The following is a 13907-nucleotide window of genomic DNA, read 5'->3' as shown; positions in this document are numbered from 1 at the left end:
AGAAAAAAATGACATTAGTAGAACGTCACAAAAATAAGGAAAGCGTGATTCCTGAATCAAATGTAAAAGCAAAAAAGAATTGTAATATTAATTGGTTGAAGGCCAGGTTACGATCGAAAACAAAGAACTGGTTTCTATGGAAGAGCCTCGTGAGGCAGGCGGTGCATTTGCTTTTGGTAAAGTGAACGGAAAAGATTTTGAGACGAGCGATAACTCTTGAGGGCTGTTTCCTCAGACACCACTTCAGTTTTCAGTCGCAGCGGGTTCCATACCTCCAGGTCAGGTCCACAGAAAAATATACAGTTATGAAGGGTCATTATCAGCTAATCAGTTTCCTGCAGCCAGGCAGGAAACTAAGTTAGTTGTAACTGGTTTATTAGTTTCCTTCTAGGCAGGCGGCGGCCTCATCTGTCCACAGTCAGTTCTGGTGGTTCAGTGGAGTTATGTACCCACTCCAGGGATCTGGTCACAGGTTTGAATCCTGGTGGGTCCACTCAGCCATTCATTCATTCATTCGTTCTTCCTACATCAAAAAAGTTAGTACCATTGAGCTGGGTAACAATAACATCTGTTAGATCAACACCAAGATACCCGAGGGGTGAAGGAGTCCTTTACCAGAAGCACATTATGTCTCCTGCTCTCCAACCACTGGAGAGATGTTCTATAGGGGCGCGCAAACCGTACTGTAATAGTCGGAACCTCCCCATTGTTGGCGCAGCAGAAGGTTTGCACCACTAGCCCTGACGAAGCTTTCTAGTCCATGGATTCAAGACCCAGATGGAGACCACTTTCTCCACAGCCTTCGGTTAGGTAGGAAGGATTTCTTCAGTACAGCACTTGGGCAGGTCGTCTTTTTTCTTCCATTCAAGGTAGAACTCAGCTGGGACTGGGACTACCGGGGCATTTCAAATATCAAATCCAGTCCGCTATTGGTAGCGACTTCAGAGTGAACAGAACTCTCCTTTCCACGTTTTTGCGGCATCTTTGTCTGGCCCAGTTCTGTTCCGGGGATATGCTTTCATGCAAAAGGTTCTCATAGTTCCTTTCACTAGAGCAAAAGATAGGGTAGATCTTTTTTTTCTTTGTGTTTTGCTCTTCCAGTCTCCAAATTCTACTGATGGATGGAACACTTATGACTATAAGTAGCAAATGAAATCTCTGCCCTCTGGGGTCTTTGGACCCAAGAGTCTGGGGCTGGTCCCCAAATTCCAAAGAGAGCTCTGCAAGAGTTTTTCACAGGCATCTGTTCCTGGAATCCTGCGTTGGCTTCATTTGAAGTGGCAACTGCTGGCTGTCCTGGTCAAAGGCATTAAAATAGGTGCAAAAGAGAGCCGGCCTGGAATGGGAATGGTCCGTTTCGAAGCCCTGCATTTTTCATGATGGATGAAACTGTATAGATTATACAAATCTAACTTTTCCAAAAAGCTTTTCCTACTGTATTGCATATACTTGGCAGATCTCGTGTTCACAGCAATTTTACCAAGCATTACAGAAGAAACTTTAAATTACGTTATGTATTGGATGGAAACCCCTGCTGCGGCATAGATGCAGAAACAATGCACATTTAAAAAGCATTGGTTTCATTTTAAAGTGCTAGGTAGAGAAGGGTGTCTTTTATTCTGAGGCCTTATATCTCAACTTTGAACAACAGTGCAAAACTTTTGTGTGCATTCTGCAGATTTTCCAATGTTTCAGGTGTGTGAATTTTGGATTAAAATCGAATGTCCTTATAAACACAGCATATTTGTCGGAGACCTGCTCAGCAAGCCTGTGCCACTTCAAACCTCAAATCACTAGATATGCAAAGGAGAAGCAGGAGGATAGACTGCAAAAAGATGGATGTTGTACCTCCATTATGTAATTGGTAACCAAATCTGCTGAGTGAAGCCAGTAATGTGGTTGCACCTTGACACTTTCTGAAGATTTATGAGTTTTCAATCTGCCAACATGTTAACAACAGTTTGGAAGATGATTTTACATATGCCTTTAAATTGCTTGGTACAAGTGATCACATGATTGGTAAGCAGGGGTGAAAAGTAGCATGGCATAGTATTTCCATATTTGGACCGGAGTTATGTCTGGGGTGAGCATATATTTGATGCATAGTAGTTTGCACCTATAGAGATCACTATTTAGTCAATTATTAAAAAAATTAGGTCCATTTCTAACCTCTGCTTCACATGTAATTTGTGAAAACTCATATACCTCCTCTATGTATAATAGGAATCAATAAACCCTTTGAACTCCAAACTGATTTAGACACTGATAAGAAAACATGTATCTTAAAATGATGATCCACTTTTCAATGGTGGATCAATGGGTAGTAACAATTTTCTTGGGATTAAGAATGCTAAGAAAATAATACATGTCCAAGGTGCCGCGATGCTCACGAATATGACTTTTCTCACTAATCTGTCTGTGTTTGTATTTTGCAGGGAGAGGCAGTATTGAGATCCCGGTCCTTTGCATGCTGATCGCTGGGGAACCCAAAATGCTAGAGGTACATTGTTCATTCATTTATTGTGTTTCTTGTGATCTATACCTTTGGAACAGGCTGCAAACTTACTTGTCAGACAGGTATTGTGAGGTGTGGAGATCACAGAGGCTGAGGCCTTAAAGAAGAGCCCTCCAGGTGATACAAATATAGAGGCTTAGACCAAAGACAGCTGATCACTCCCTCGAGCCACACAAATAATACAACTGATGGCTGAGTCAGCAAAGCTCTCTCTTCAGTAACATGGCTCTGATAGATTCAGCCTGTACATCTGGTAATACCAATCTGCTACATTCTTCCAACAGAGCTCAGACTGCACAGCGCGCCCTCCGGTTACATATATCTAACAGAATGGAGCCTCAGACAGCAGTGCTGTTCTGTACATTCCAAACCGTGATCTCAGAACACAAAGATGTCTCTCAGGTTACACACAGAACTGAGACATTAGACTTCTTATTCAGGTCTTGCAAACATTACAGCGCAGATCTACACAAGGCGAGCCCTCTCGCAGGTTGTACACAATTTATAAAACAGACTTCAAACTGCAGGTTGCTCCCTCATGTAGCATCACTTCTTACAGACTCGGGCACTCAGCAGAAGAGATATCCCTCCGTTACACAGTTCTTCTAAACTCTGGTCTAAAAGAGCAGACCTATGCCTCATACCATGCACATTTCACTACTTAATTGCACCATACTCGAAATCCAAGGCACGACTCTTCCGTTACTACGAGAATTGCATTGTATGCTGCTCAACTACATTCGATGTTGTGAGGCCTTGTAGAGGAGGTTGAGCATTTTCTGTCTGATTCTGGCTTTGTTTGTACACTTTATAGACTACACAGCACTCAGAGAAGCTCTGCCTGTTGCTAGCTGCCTGCAAATATCTGTCTACACAACAGGCATGGACTCCACAGTGTACTGAAATGTACGACTACATGGACAGATAGTTTATATCCCTTCCTTAAGATGAGCGATAGAATGTAATATGACTAAATTAAATCCAAGAAAACATAGTTATGTAAGGTACAATCCATCCGTAATCACCATTGGCCTTTCTTGTTGTTCATTTATTTTGCAAATAAAACCTATCGATGTACTAGTTGCAGAAAACCTCTATGCAGCGAAGTGGTCTTCACCATTTTGGATGGAGTAAAGACCTACTCTGCCAGCAAGTCGGGATCCTTGCAGCACTACTTGGATGACATGTCGGTTTAATAGCAGCCCATTGGAGGCCGGAGTGTGAAGATCAACATTAAATGGCTCATTTGTCACAGAACGTTTATATATTATAATGGCTTCTCTTTAATGCATGTAATGATATCTATTACCACCTTGCGGTAATGGCATTAGTAATTCAATACTTTTAAATCTCGATTGAGTGAGCAGAAGAAAATATCTTTCAATGGGGCATTTACAATTTTGTAACCTGATGTCTCGTTGATGTTTTTTTCCCATTCTGTTCTTATTTGGGCGCTATTTTTCTACTCTGTCATGGCATAAGCAAGGAGATGCAAACAGATATGTGATTGTATTTTTTCCACATGGTTTTAAAACATTTCCTTTGATAGTCGAGTTCTAATTATTGCAGATTAAGCATGGAAATATGCCATTTTGATGCATGCAGAATGTTTGCTGACCAGTCGTGGATCAGCTTTAATCAAACGTTTAATTGCCGTTAATGTTTCCTTTCGCTTAAAAGCAGGTGTCCCATGAAAGTCTGGTTAGTTGGTTGTCACATTGAATTTTTGGAACAATCTAAATTAAACAATGTGCTCCATTTTAAAACTGTGGGATGAGAATGTAGTTACAAATAAATGTCTTCCTCGTTAGCATTTCATCCTTGTAAGAGTGATTTAATAATGTCTTTCTTGGCTTCTGTCTTCAAAGGATTTCAAATGATTCATGTAATCTGCCTCTTCAGTGACTATTCTTCTGATGTGTAAGAACTGACTGTGCTGTACACACGTTGTGTCCAATCCTTAAACTCATATGATGGAAAAGCTGGTTAGAAGTAGTTGGTTTATGAGAGACAATTAACTTGTTTTTCTCTTCACAATTTGCACGGCCAAGTGTGAACTGATTTGTTTATTTTCTGTGTTCTCATAGTAAGGTTAGTGATGTGGAGCTGAATTGTGCAATGTAACCTTTACAAGCCACTCCTAAGCATATTTTCTGGCTGAGATCTGGATTAGTGAAGCAAACTCCAACTTCTAGCCTACCTTCTGCATTGTTTTCCACGGACTGTGACCAAGTGAACCCTTGCCAGTGGTTGGATCTAGTCTTGCGAGTCTGATCTGATGTTTTCCCTACAGGGTGAAATCTCTATTATCCAATTGATTCATATCGAAGAACTGTACTTCAAATTCAAACATATACTTTTTCTGTTGTAGTTCATATGCATACCTATTGTTGCTCATAGTGAGGTAACTGACGAGATCATTGAATGACCACATTTATAATGCACACATAGCTTGGTCTCTTTGCTCTAGTTTTAAATAGCCTGATAAAACAAGCGGGACGTCTGCTTTTGGTTGCTGGAAAAAGAGGTTGCCTGTCTTAATTCAATCGGCAATGCATTCCGAAGACTCGGGAGCCTCAACCCAGACAGAGCCATGTGGATAAATAGAAATTTGAACTGCAAAAGGAATATGCTACTTACCCGTATGCATCTGTTCTTGGCATGTAGAGCTGCAGATCTACACACTTTTGCATAGATCGCCATCTGGTGTTGGACCCGGATGTTTGCAGTTTGTTTTTCCTCTTGGAAAGTCTTTGGAAGTCACGAGGTCGGTGACTCCTCCCTTGGTTCGTATTGCGCATGGGCTTCAGCTCCATCCTCCGATTGTTTTTCGCCAACAGGGAAAGATGGAGCGTAGTAATAACAGTGAAGAAACCCATGTGTGTTGTATCTAAATAAGATAGACTGGAACAGATACAGGTAGCCGGGGAGGCAGGTGGGCGTGTGTAGATCTGTAGCTCTACATGCCAAGAACAGATGCATACTGGTAAGTAGCATATTCCGTTCGAGGCATATGAGCTGCAGATTACACACTTTTGCATAGACTATATAGCAGTTCCCAACCTTAGCGGCGACCACCGGTATCTGTTGCAGTGGTTTGACATAGTGTTTTTAGTACAGCCTGGCCCACACTAGCTTGTTGCTTGGTTTGCACATCTACACAGTAATGTTTAGTGAAAGTGTGCGGTGTTGACCATGTAGCTGCCTTGCAGATATCATCTAATGGGATGTTCCCTAGAAAAGCCATAGAAGCCCCTATCTTTCTTGTAGAGTGGGCTTTAGGGGGCACAGATAGCGTGCGTTTTGCTTTGTGGTAGCAAATCTGTATGCATTTTACAATCCACCTAGCTATCCCTGATTTAGAGATGGGGTTGCCTTTATGAGGTGGAGAGAAAGAGACAAACAGTTGCTTTGTCTTTCTGAAAGGTTGTGTTCTCTGGATATAGTAAAGCAAGGCCCTTTTAACATCCAGTGTGTGTAGAGCCCTTTCTGCAACAGTTTGAGGTTGCGAGGAAAAAAAACGGTAATTCTACCAATTGGTTTAGATGAAAGGGTGAGATGACTTTGGGTAGGAATTTTGGGTTGGTACGGAGGACAACCTTGTTCGAGTGCATTTGGAGAAAAGGTTCTTGTATAGTAAGTGCTTGTATCTCACTGACCCTTCTAAGGGAGGTGATGGCTACAAGGAAAGCTGTTTTCCATGTGAGGAATTGCAGTTCGCATTTATGCAAAGGTTCGAAAGGCGGTCCCATTAGCCTTGTGAGAACTGTATTTAAGTTCCACACAGGTGAGGGTGGCACTCTGGGGGGAATTATTCGTTTTAGGCCTTCCATGAAGGCTTTAATGGCAGGTACTCTGAAAAGTGATAGGTGCTGTCTGTTTTGTAGGTAAGCGGCAATTGCTGCGAGGTGTAGCCAAATGGATGTATTTGCTAGGTTACACCTTTGTAGATGGAGCAAGTAGCATATGATGTGCTGTATAGATACGTCTAGAGGGTTGATTGTGTTGTTATGGCAATAAACAACAAATCTTTTCCACTTTGCAGCGTAGCAGGCTCTAGTGGTAGGGCGTCTAGCTTCTCTGACGTTCATACAGTCAGGGGGAAGGTTAAGGTATCCGAATTCTAGGATCTCAGGAGCCAGATCGCAAGGTTGAGCTGAGCTGGGTCCGGGTGTCAGATCTCTCCATGGTTCTGGGTTAGGAGGCATGGTGAGAGGTGTAACTTTTGGTGTGGCACTACCGAAAGTTCCAGCAGCGTGGTGTACCACGGTTGTCTGGCCCATGTTGGAGCTACTAGAATCAGTGTGAGGGAGTGCTGTTGTAGCTTTCGCACCACTAATGGAATTAGTGGGAGAGGTGGAAGGCGTACGCAAATTTGCCTGACCAGTTCATCCATATCGCATTGCCTTTGGACAATGGGTGTGGGTATCTGGCGGCGAAGCTTGGGCATTTTTTGTTTTCGTGGGTGGCGAAGAGGTCCATCTGTGGATGCCCCCACATCTGAAAGAATGGGTGAAGAACCTGTGGGTGAAGTTCCCACTCGTGGATCTGCTGCGTCTGTCTGGTGTTTTGGACTCCTCGGACATGTTGGGCTAGGAGAAAGATTTTTTTGGGAATTGCCCATCTCCATATGCTCTGTGCTAGTTGAGAGAGCTGTGGAGAGTGTGTGCCGCCTTGTTTTTGAATGTAGTACATGGCCGTCATGTTGTCTGTGCGAATAAGGACTGCCTTGCCTAAAATCTGTGTCTGAAAGGAGTTTAGGGCTAGAAAGATTGCCAGTAACTCCAGATGGTTGATGTGGAGTAACTTTTGTTGTGGCGTCTATGTGCCCTGCACTGTGAGATGTAGTAGATGAGCTCCCCAGCCGGAGAGCGATGCGTCCGTTGTTAGGATTATTTGTGGAACCGGGTCCAGGAACGGTCGACCTCTGGAAAGATTTGTGGTGTTCCACCACTGCAGAGAGCGATGGGTGCGACCGTCTACCAACACCAGATCTGTCAGTTGCCCCTGGGCCTGGTTCCATTGGCGCGCTAAGCACTCTTGGAGTGGACGCATCTGGAGTCTTGCATGAGGCACTATGAAAATGCAAGAGGCCATCATCTCTATCAGTTGCATAAACACTCTTGCTGGAAGGGAGTGTTGAAGTATGAATTTTTGACGCAAAGCCTGAATGCTTGCAATCCTGGCCGGATTGGGGTAGGCTATGGCTTTTGAGGTGTCTATGGTGGCACCGAGGTATTGCTTTATGTGGGATGGTGTTAGCTGGGACTTTTGGTGGTTCACCGTGAAGCCTAGTTGGTGAAGTAGTTGGATTGTAGTGGCGGTGTGGTGTACACATTGGTTGTAGGACGCGGCTTTTATCAGCCAGTCGTCCAAATATGGGAAGACGTGAATGTGCTGTCTTCTGAGATGTGCCGCCACTACCGCTAGGCACTTGGTAAATACCCTTGGTGCTGTTGTGACCCCGAATGGGAGCACCTTGAACTGGTAGTGTTGCCCGTCCACTACAAATCTGAGGTACTTTCTGTGGGCATGGTGTACCGGAATGTGAAAGTATGCGTCTTTCAAGTCCAGTGTGGTGATAAAGTCGTTCTGGGAGAGGAGCGGAAGTACCTGCTGAAGTGTTACCATGTGAAAATGGTCCGAATGTATGTATGTGTTTAGAGGCCGGAGATCTAAGATAGGTCGTAGAGTCTAGTCTCTTTTTGGTATCAGAAAATATAGGGAGTAGACCCCTACATTTTGCTGATCGGGGGGGACCTGTTCTATTGCGTGTTTTTGTAGGAGGGAGATTACCTCATGTTTTAGTAACGTGGAATGTTCTTGTGACATTGGGCGTTGCCTGGGTGGAATGTTGGGGGGTAGATGTGAGTTCTAGGCAGTACCCTGAACGAATAATTTGGGTCACCCGTTTGTCTGATGTGATGGACTCCCAGACGTGAAGGAAATTTTGTAGTCTGCCCCCGACCGGAGTGGGATGGTCTGGAGGGAGCAGGGGAAGGTCATTGGGTAGGCGGTGTGGCAGAGCGGGCGGTATTTGTTTTGCCTCTGCCTTTATTGTTATTGCCTCTATAGCCGCATCTTTGATAACCCCTTGTGAAGGTGGACTGAGGAGGGGCTTTGTAGGATGTGGACGCGCTATCTGAGGAGTAGCCTCTGCCCGTGCCCCGAAAGGAAGAGCGTTACAACAAACAAAAGATGGACGGAATGCTGACAATGCAGACATTCTCCCCCAGTCAAGAGATCTGGGTTAAATCCATCGTTCTTTTGCCCACTACACCACCCCAGTTTAGACATGGCCATATGCAAATCAGTCTTGACCCTGTGCCTCATGGGAACAGTCCAGCCCGAACTGCCAAGCCATGTCTTCCCTGGACCGGAATCAAGCATCCTAGGACCGGTTTCTGGCTATCAGCCGTCATCAGCCAGGATAGCTTGACTCCAGTGGCGTAGTGAGCACGGGTCCCACGTCTGGGAATACCCATCCCTATTAGGGCGAAAAGCGTTACAACAAACAAATGATGGACGGAATGCTGACAATGCAGACATTCTCCCCCAGTCAAGAGATCTGGGTTAAATCCATCGTTCTTTTGCCCACTACACCACCCCAGTTTAGACATGGCCATATGCAAATCAGTCTTGACCCTGTGCCTCATGGGAACAGTCCAGCCCGAACTGCCAAGCCATGTCTTCCCTGGACCGGAATCAAGCATCCTAGGACCGGTTTCTGGCTATCAGCCGTCATCAGCCAGGATAGCTTGACTCCAGTGGCGTAGTGAGCACGGGTCCCACGTCTGGGAATACCCATCCCTATTAGGGCGAAAAGCGTTACAACAAACAAATGATGGACGGAATGCTGACAATGCAGACATTCTCCCCCAGTCAAGAGATCTGGGTTAAATCCATCGTTCTTTTGCCCACTACACCACCCCAGTTTAGACATGGCCATATGCAAATCAGTCTTGACCCTGTGCCTCATGGGAACAGTCCAGCCCGAACTGCCAAGCCATGTCTTCCCTGGACCGGAATCAAGCATCCTAGGACCGGTTTCTGGCTATCAGCCGTCATCAGCCAGGATAGCTTGACTCCAGTGGCGTAGTGAGCACGGGTCCCACGTCTGGGAATACCCATCCCTATTAGGGCGAAAAGCGTTACAACAAACAAATGATGGACGGAATGCTGACAATGCAGACATTCTCCCCCAGTCAAGAGATCTGGGTTAAATCCATCGTTCTTTTGCCCACTACACCACCCCAGTTTAGACATGGCCATATGCAAATCAGTCTTGACCCTGTGCCTCATGGGAACTCCAGTGGCGTAGTGAGCACGGGTCCCACTGGAGTCAAGCTATCCTGGCTGATGACGGCTGATAGCCAGAAACCGGTCCTACGATGCTTGATTCCGGTCCAGGGAAGACATGGCTTGGCAGTTCGGGCTGGACTGTTCCCATGAGGCACAGGGTCAAGACTGATTTGCATATGGCCATGTCTGAACTGGGGTGGCGTAGTGGGCAAAAGAACGATGGATTTAACCCAGATCTCTTGACTGGGGGAGAATGTCTGCATTGTCAGCATTCCGTCCATCATTTGTTTGTTGTAACGCTTTTTGCCCTAAGTGGGATGAGTATTCCCAGACGTGGGACCCGTGCTCACTACGCCACTGGAGTCAAGCTATCCTGGCTGATGACGGCTGATAGCCAGAAACCGGTCCTACGATGCTTGATTCCGGTCCAGGGAAGACATGGCTTGGCAGTTCGGGCTGGACTGTTCCCATGAGGCACAGGGTCAAGACTGATTTGCATATGGCCATGTCTGAACTGGGGTGGCGTAGTGGGCAAAAGAACGATGGATTTAACCCAGATCTCTTGACTGGGGGAGAATGTCTGCATTGTCAGCATTCCGTCCATCATTTGTTTGTTGTAACGCTTTTTGCCCTAAGTGGGATGAGTATTCCCAGACGTGGGACCCGTGCTCACTACGCCACTGGAGTCAAGCTATCCTGGCTGATGACGGCTGATAGCCAGAAACCGGTCCTACGATGCTTGATTCCGGTCCAGGGAAGACATGGCTTGGCAGTTCGGGCTGGACTGTTCCCATGAGGCACAGGGTCAAGACTGATTTGCATATGGCCATGTCTGAACTGGGGTGGCGTAGTGGGCAAAAGAACGATGGATTTAACCCAGATCTCTTGACTGGGGGAGAATGTCTGCATTGTCAGCATTCCGTCCATCATTTGTTTGTTGTAACGCTTTTTGCCCTAAGTGGGATGAGTATTCCCAGACGTGGGACCCGTGCTCACTACGCCACTGGAGTCAAGCTATCCTGGCTGATGACGGCTGATAGCCAGAAACCGGTCCTACGATGCTTGATTCCGGTCCAGGGAAGACATGGCTTGGCAGTTCGGGCTGGACTGTTCCCATGAGGCACAGGGTCAAGACTGATTTGCATATGGCCATGTCTGAACTGGGGTGGCGTAGTGGGCAAAAGAACGATGGATTTAACCCAGATCTCTTGACTGGGGGAGAATGTCTGCATTGTCAGCATTCCGTCCATCATTTGTTTGTTGTAACGCCGAAAGGAAGAGCGGCAAAAGGAGCGCTTAGGAGGGTGTGACTGTAGGGCTCCCATAGATTTTGCCGTATCTGTGTCTTTCTTCATCTTCTCGAGGGCGTCATCTACCTTTGGACCAAATAAATGTTCTTGGTCAAATAGATGGTTTAATATGGAGGCTTGTACCTCCGGTTTAAAGCCTGAAACTCTCAGCCAAGCGTGGCGACGGAGGAGGACACTAGTGTTAATGGCCCTGGAGGCTGTGTCTGCTGAGTCTAAGGCACAGCTTATAGAGGTATTAGTTATGGTCTTACCCTCTTGAATTCATTCATTGGCCCTATTTTTGTATTTTTCTGGGAGATGGTGCATGATGGTTTCTAGTTCATCATAATGCGCTCTGTCGTATCTGGCCAATAGCACTTGAGTGTTGGCTATACGCCATATATTGGCTGCCTGTGACGCAGTGCGTTTTCCTGACGCGTCCAGGAACTTTGACTCTTTGTCAGGCGGTGGTGCTTCGCCTGACGCCTGGGAATTTGATCTCTTCCTTGCAGTGGATACCACTAGGGAATCCAGTGGCGCTGGCCCTTTGATGTATGCAGAATCTGTGGGGGCAGCTTTATACTTTTTCTCTATGCGTGGGTTTAGGACCCTAGCCCTGACTGGGCGCATGTTTTATTACCCCTTTGAGCATAGGTAGTATAGCAGTAGACCTATGTGCAGTATCCAAGGTGTCTAGGAGGAAATCTTCCTCTACTGGGTCAGTGTGTAGCTCTACCCCGTGATAATGTGCCGCCCTCTGAAGTAGGTGGTGAAAACCTTCTGGTGGAGATGGCCTGGATGGATAAAGGTCATCTTGTGGGACATCTGGAATGTCTGGAATATTATAATCATCCCATGGGTCTGGGGATCCTGTAGGGGTAGGGTCTTGTGGCACATCTGCTGGGTCGTAGTATGGGTCCCCCTGATCATCATGGTCTGGAGACTGGGTCGGAGAGCGATGAGGCAGGGGTGGAGAAGGTGGAGGGGGCGGAGGTGGAGAAGGTGGAGGAGGTGGAGGAGGTGGGGAAGGCACTCTGAAAGGGGAGGTAGCACAGTCCTTCCTCTTTGGAGGTGGAGCTGGTGTGTCCAAATGTCTCTTTTTAGAAGACCGTGCCAAATGTCCAGTTTTTGGATCCTTGGTAAGTGTCTTTTGCAAAGGATGCGGTGTAAATCGTTCTTGCGACACTGGTTGTTCGGTCGGTGCGAAGTTTTCGGGGCCGATGGCTTTTTAGGCTTGTCTGTGCCGTGCTTTATTGGAACCTCCAATCCTTTGGTCGGCGCCGAGACAGGCTTCGGCGCGGGAGTGTCGGTGCCAAGGGCCTTATGATGTTTGGTTGGTACCAAGAGGCTGGGTTTCGACACCAAGGGCTTTGGTGCGGAGCTCGGTGTCGAGGTAGAGGCCGATCTTTTCTTCGGTGCCGATGGGTGTTTTTCGGCACCGCTGGCAGGCTGGCTCGGAAGGCTTATTAGGCTTCTTCACTGGGCCCGAAGGTGGGGTGTTCGAAGCAGCATCTTTGGTCTTGCCTAGGCCCGGAGGCGAAGGCGTGACAGAAGCCTTTTTGGGTGTCGGCGCGGGTGTGGGAGGGGGTATTTTACTCACGACCCTCTGCGCCGGGGTGATGTCCTCCACATCCGAGTCGTCTGCTTTGTAAGCACTGACTAGGTCCTCTTCGGTGTGCTGCTGTCCCGGAGCTTCGACGTCGTCCCCGAAGATGTCGACTGGAACGGAAGTCGAGGAGTGCGCCATTTTTCGTCCGGTCCTTGGATCTCGAATAGTCTTTTTGGATCTAAAAGACTTGCAGGCGGGACAGTCTCGAGCCTCTTGTTCAGGGGAGAGGCAGAGGTTGCACACCTCATGAAGATCGGTGTGGGGGAATTTGGACCCACATCGAGGGCACTTCTTAAATGGAGTTATTTCCATCAGCCGGGACCGGAGCCTGGATAGGCCCGAAGGCCGCCGTCGATGACTGAAATCGAAGGTGTGTCGAAGAAGAAGGTGATTGAGGAGATCAGGATCTGAACAATACCGCGGAGAGCGAGGATTCCGCTTCGATCGTCGAACTGGAATGTTCGGAACCGGAGCACAAAGTATTACATCCGAGCCCGATGGCGGAAAAAAACAATCTGAGGATGGAGCCGAAGCCCATGCGCAATACGCACCAAGGGAGGAGTCACCGACCTCGTGACTTCCAAAGACTTTCCAAGAGGAAAAACAAACTGCAAACATCCGGGCCCAACACCAGATGGCGATCTATGCAAATGTGTGTAATCTGCAGCTCATATGCCTCGAACAGGGGTGTTTTTAGCTATGCTAGTCCCTATTTGGAGTGTAGGCTTTAACTGTTGAATCTACTTAGAGTAGTGATGGGAGGTTCAAGCATTTGAAGGCCGCTGTCGTAGAGGTGTGTGGGTAGCAGAAACTTGACTTTGTTTGCTCAGGTCGAAGATTGATCTCACAGCTTCATTCTGTGCTATCTGTAGTTGTTTATCGATGACACTGGAATTTCTGCAAGCAGTACATTGCAGTAATCCAGTCTCAATTTGCCCAATTTTTACTAAATGGAGTGGCAGGATGGGTTTGATGTTATGGGTGTAAAAAGCATCACCTAACCACTGATATGATTTGTGGGAGTATCTTCTAGAAAAGTACACCTAGATGTTTTACTTTCTGTACAGGATGCAGGGTCAAATCAAAGTTCTTCATTGGAGCTGGGCTGGTTCATGATGCTCTCCCAGTTTGTCCAAAGATGATAATCTTCATTTTAGCCCTATTAAGTTGTATTGAGTCGGACACCATCCGG

At 46.7% G+C, this 13907-nt stretch overlaps 1 protein-coding gene across 2 annotated transcripts in view; it reads left to right on the top strand.

The window, feature by feature from the left end:
* The window catches only part of LOC146809407 (transient receptor potential cation channel subfamily M member 4-like), a 388425-nt gene that overhangs the window by 247459 nt on the left and 127059 nt on the right, over positions 1-13907 (top strand). For both annotated transcript variants that reach the window (XM_085616252.1, XM_085616251.1), the window contains exon 7: positions 2436-2500. In XM_085616252.1, the coding sequence (XP_085472378.1) occupies positions 2436-2500 (65 nt within the window). The remainder of the gene's footprint in view (positions 1-2435; positions 2501-13907) is intronic.

This window comes from Triturus cristatus, chromosome 7, assembly GCF_964204655.1.
Source record: "Triturus cristatus chromosome 7, aTriCri1.1, whole genome shotgun sequence".
Classification (NCBI taxonomy): domain Eukaryota; kingdom Metazoa; phylum Chordata; class Amphibia; order Caudata; family Salamandridae; genus Triturus; species Triturus cristatus.
This window is presented reverse-complemented; position numbering and strand designations above follow the sequence as displayed.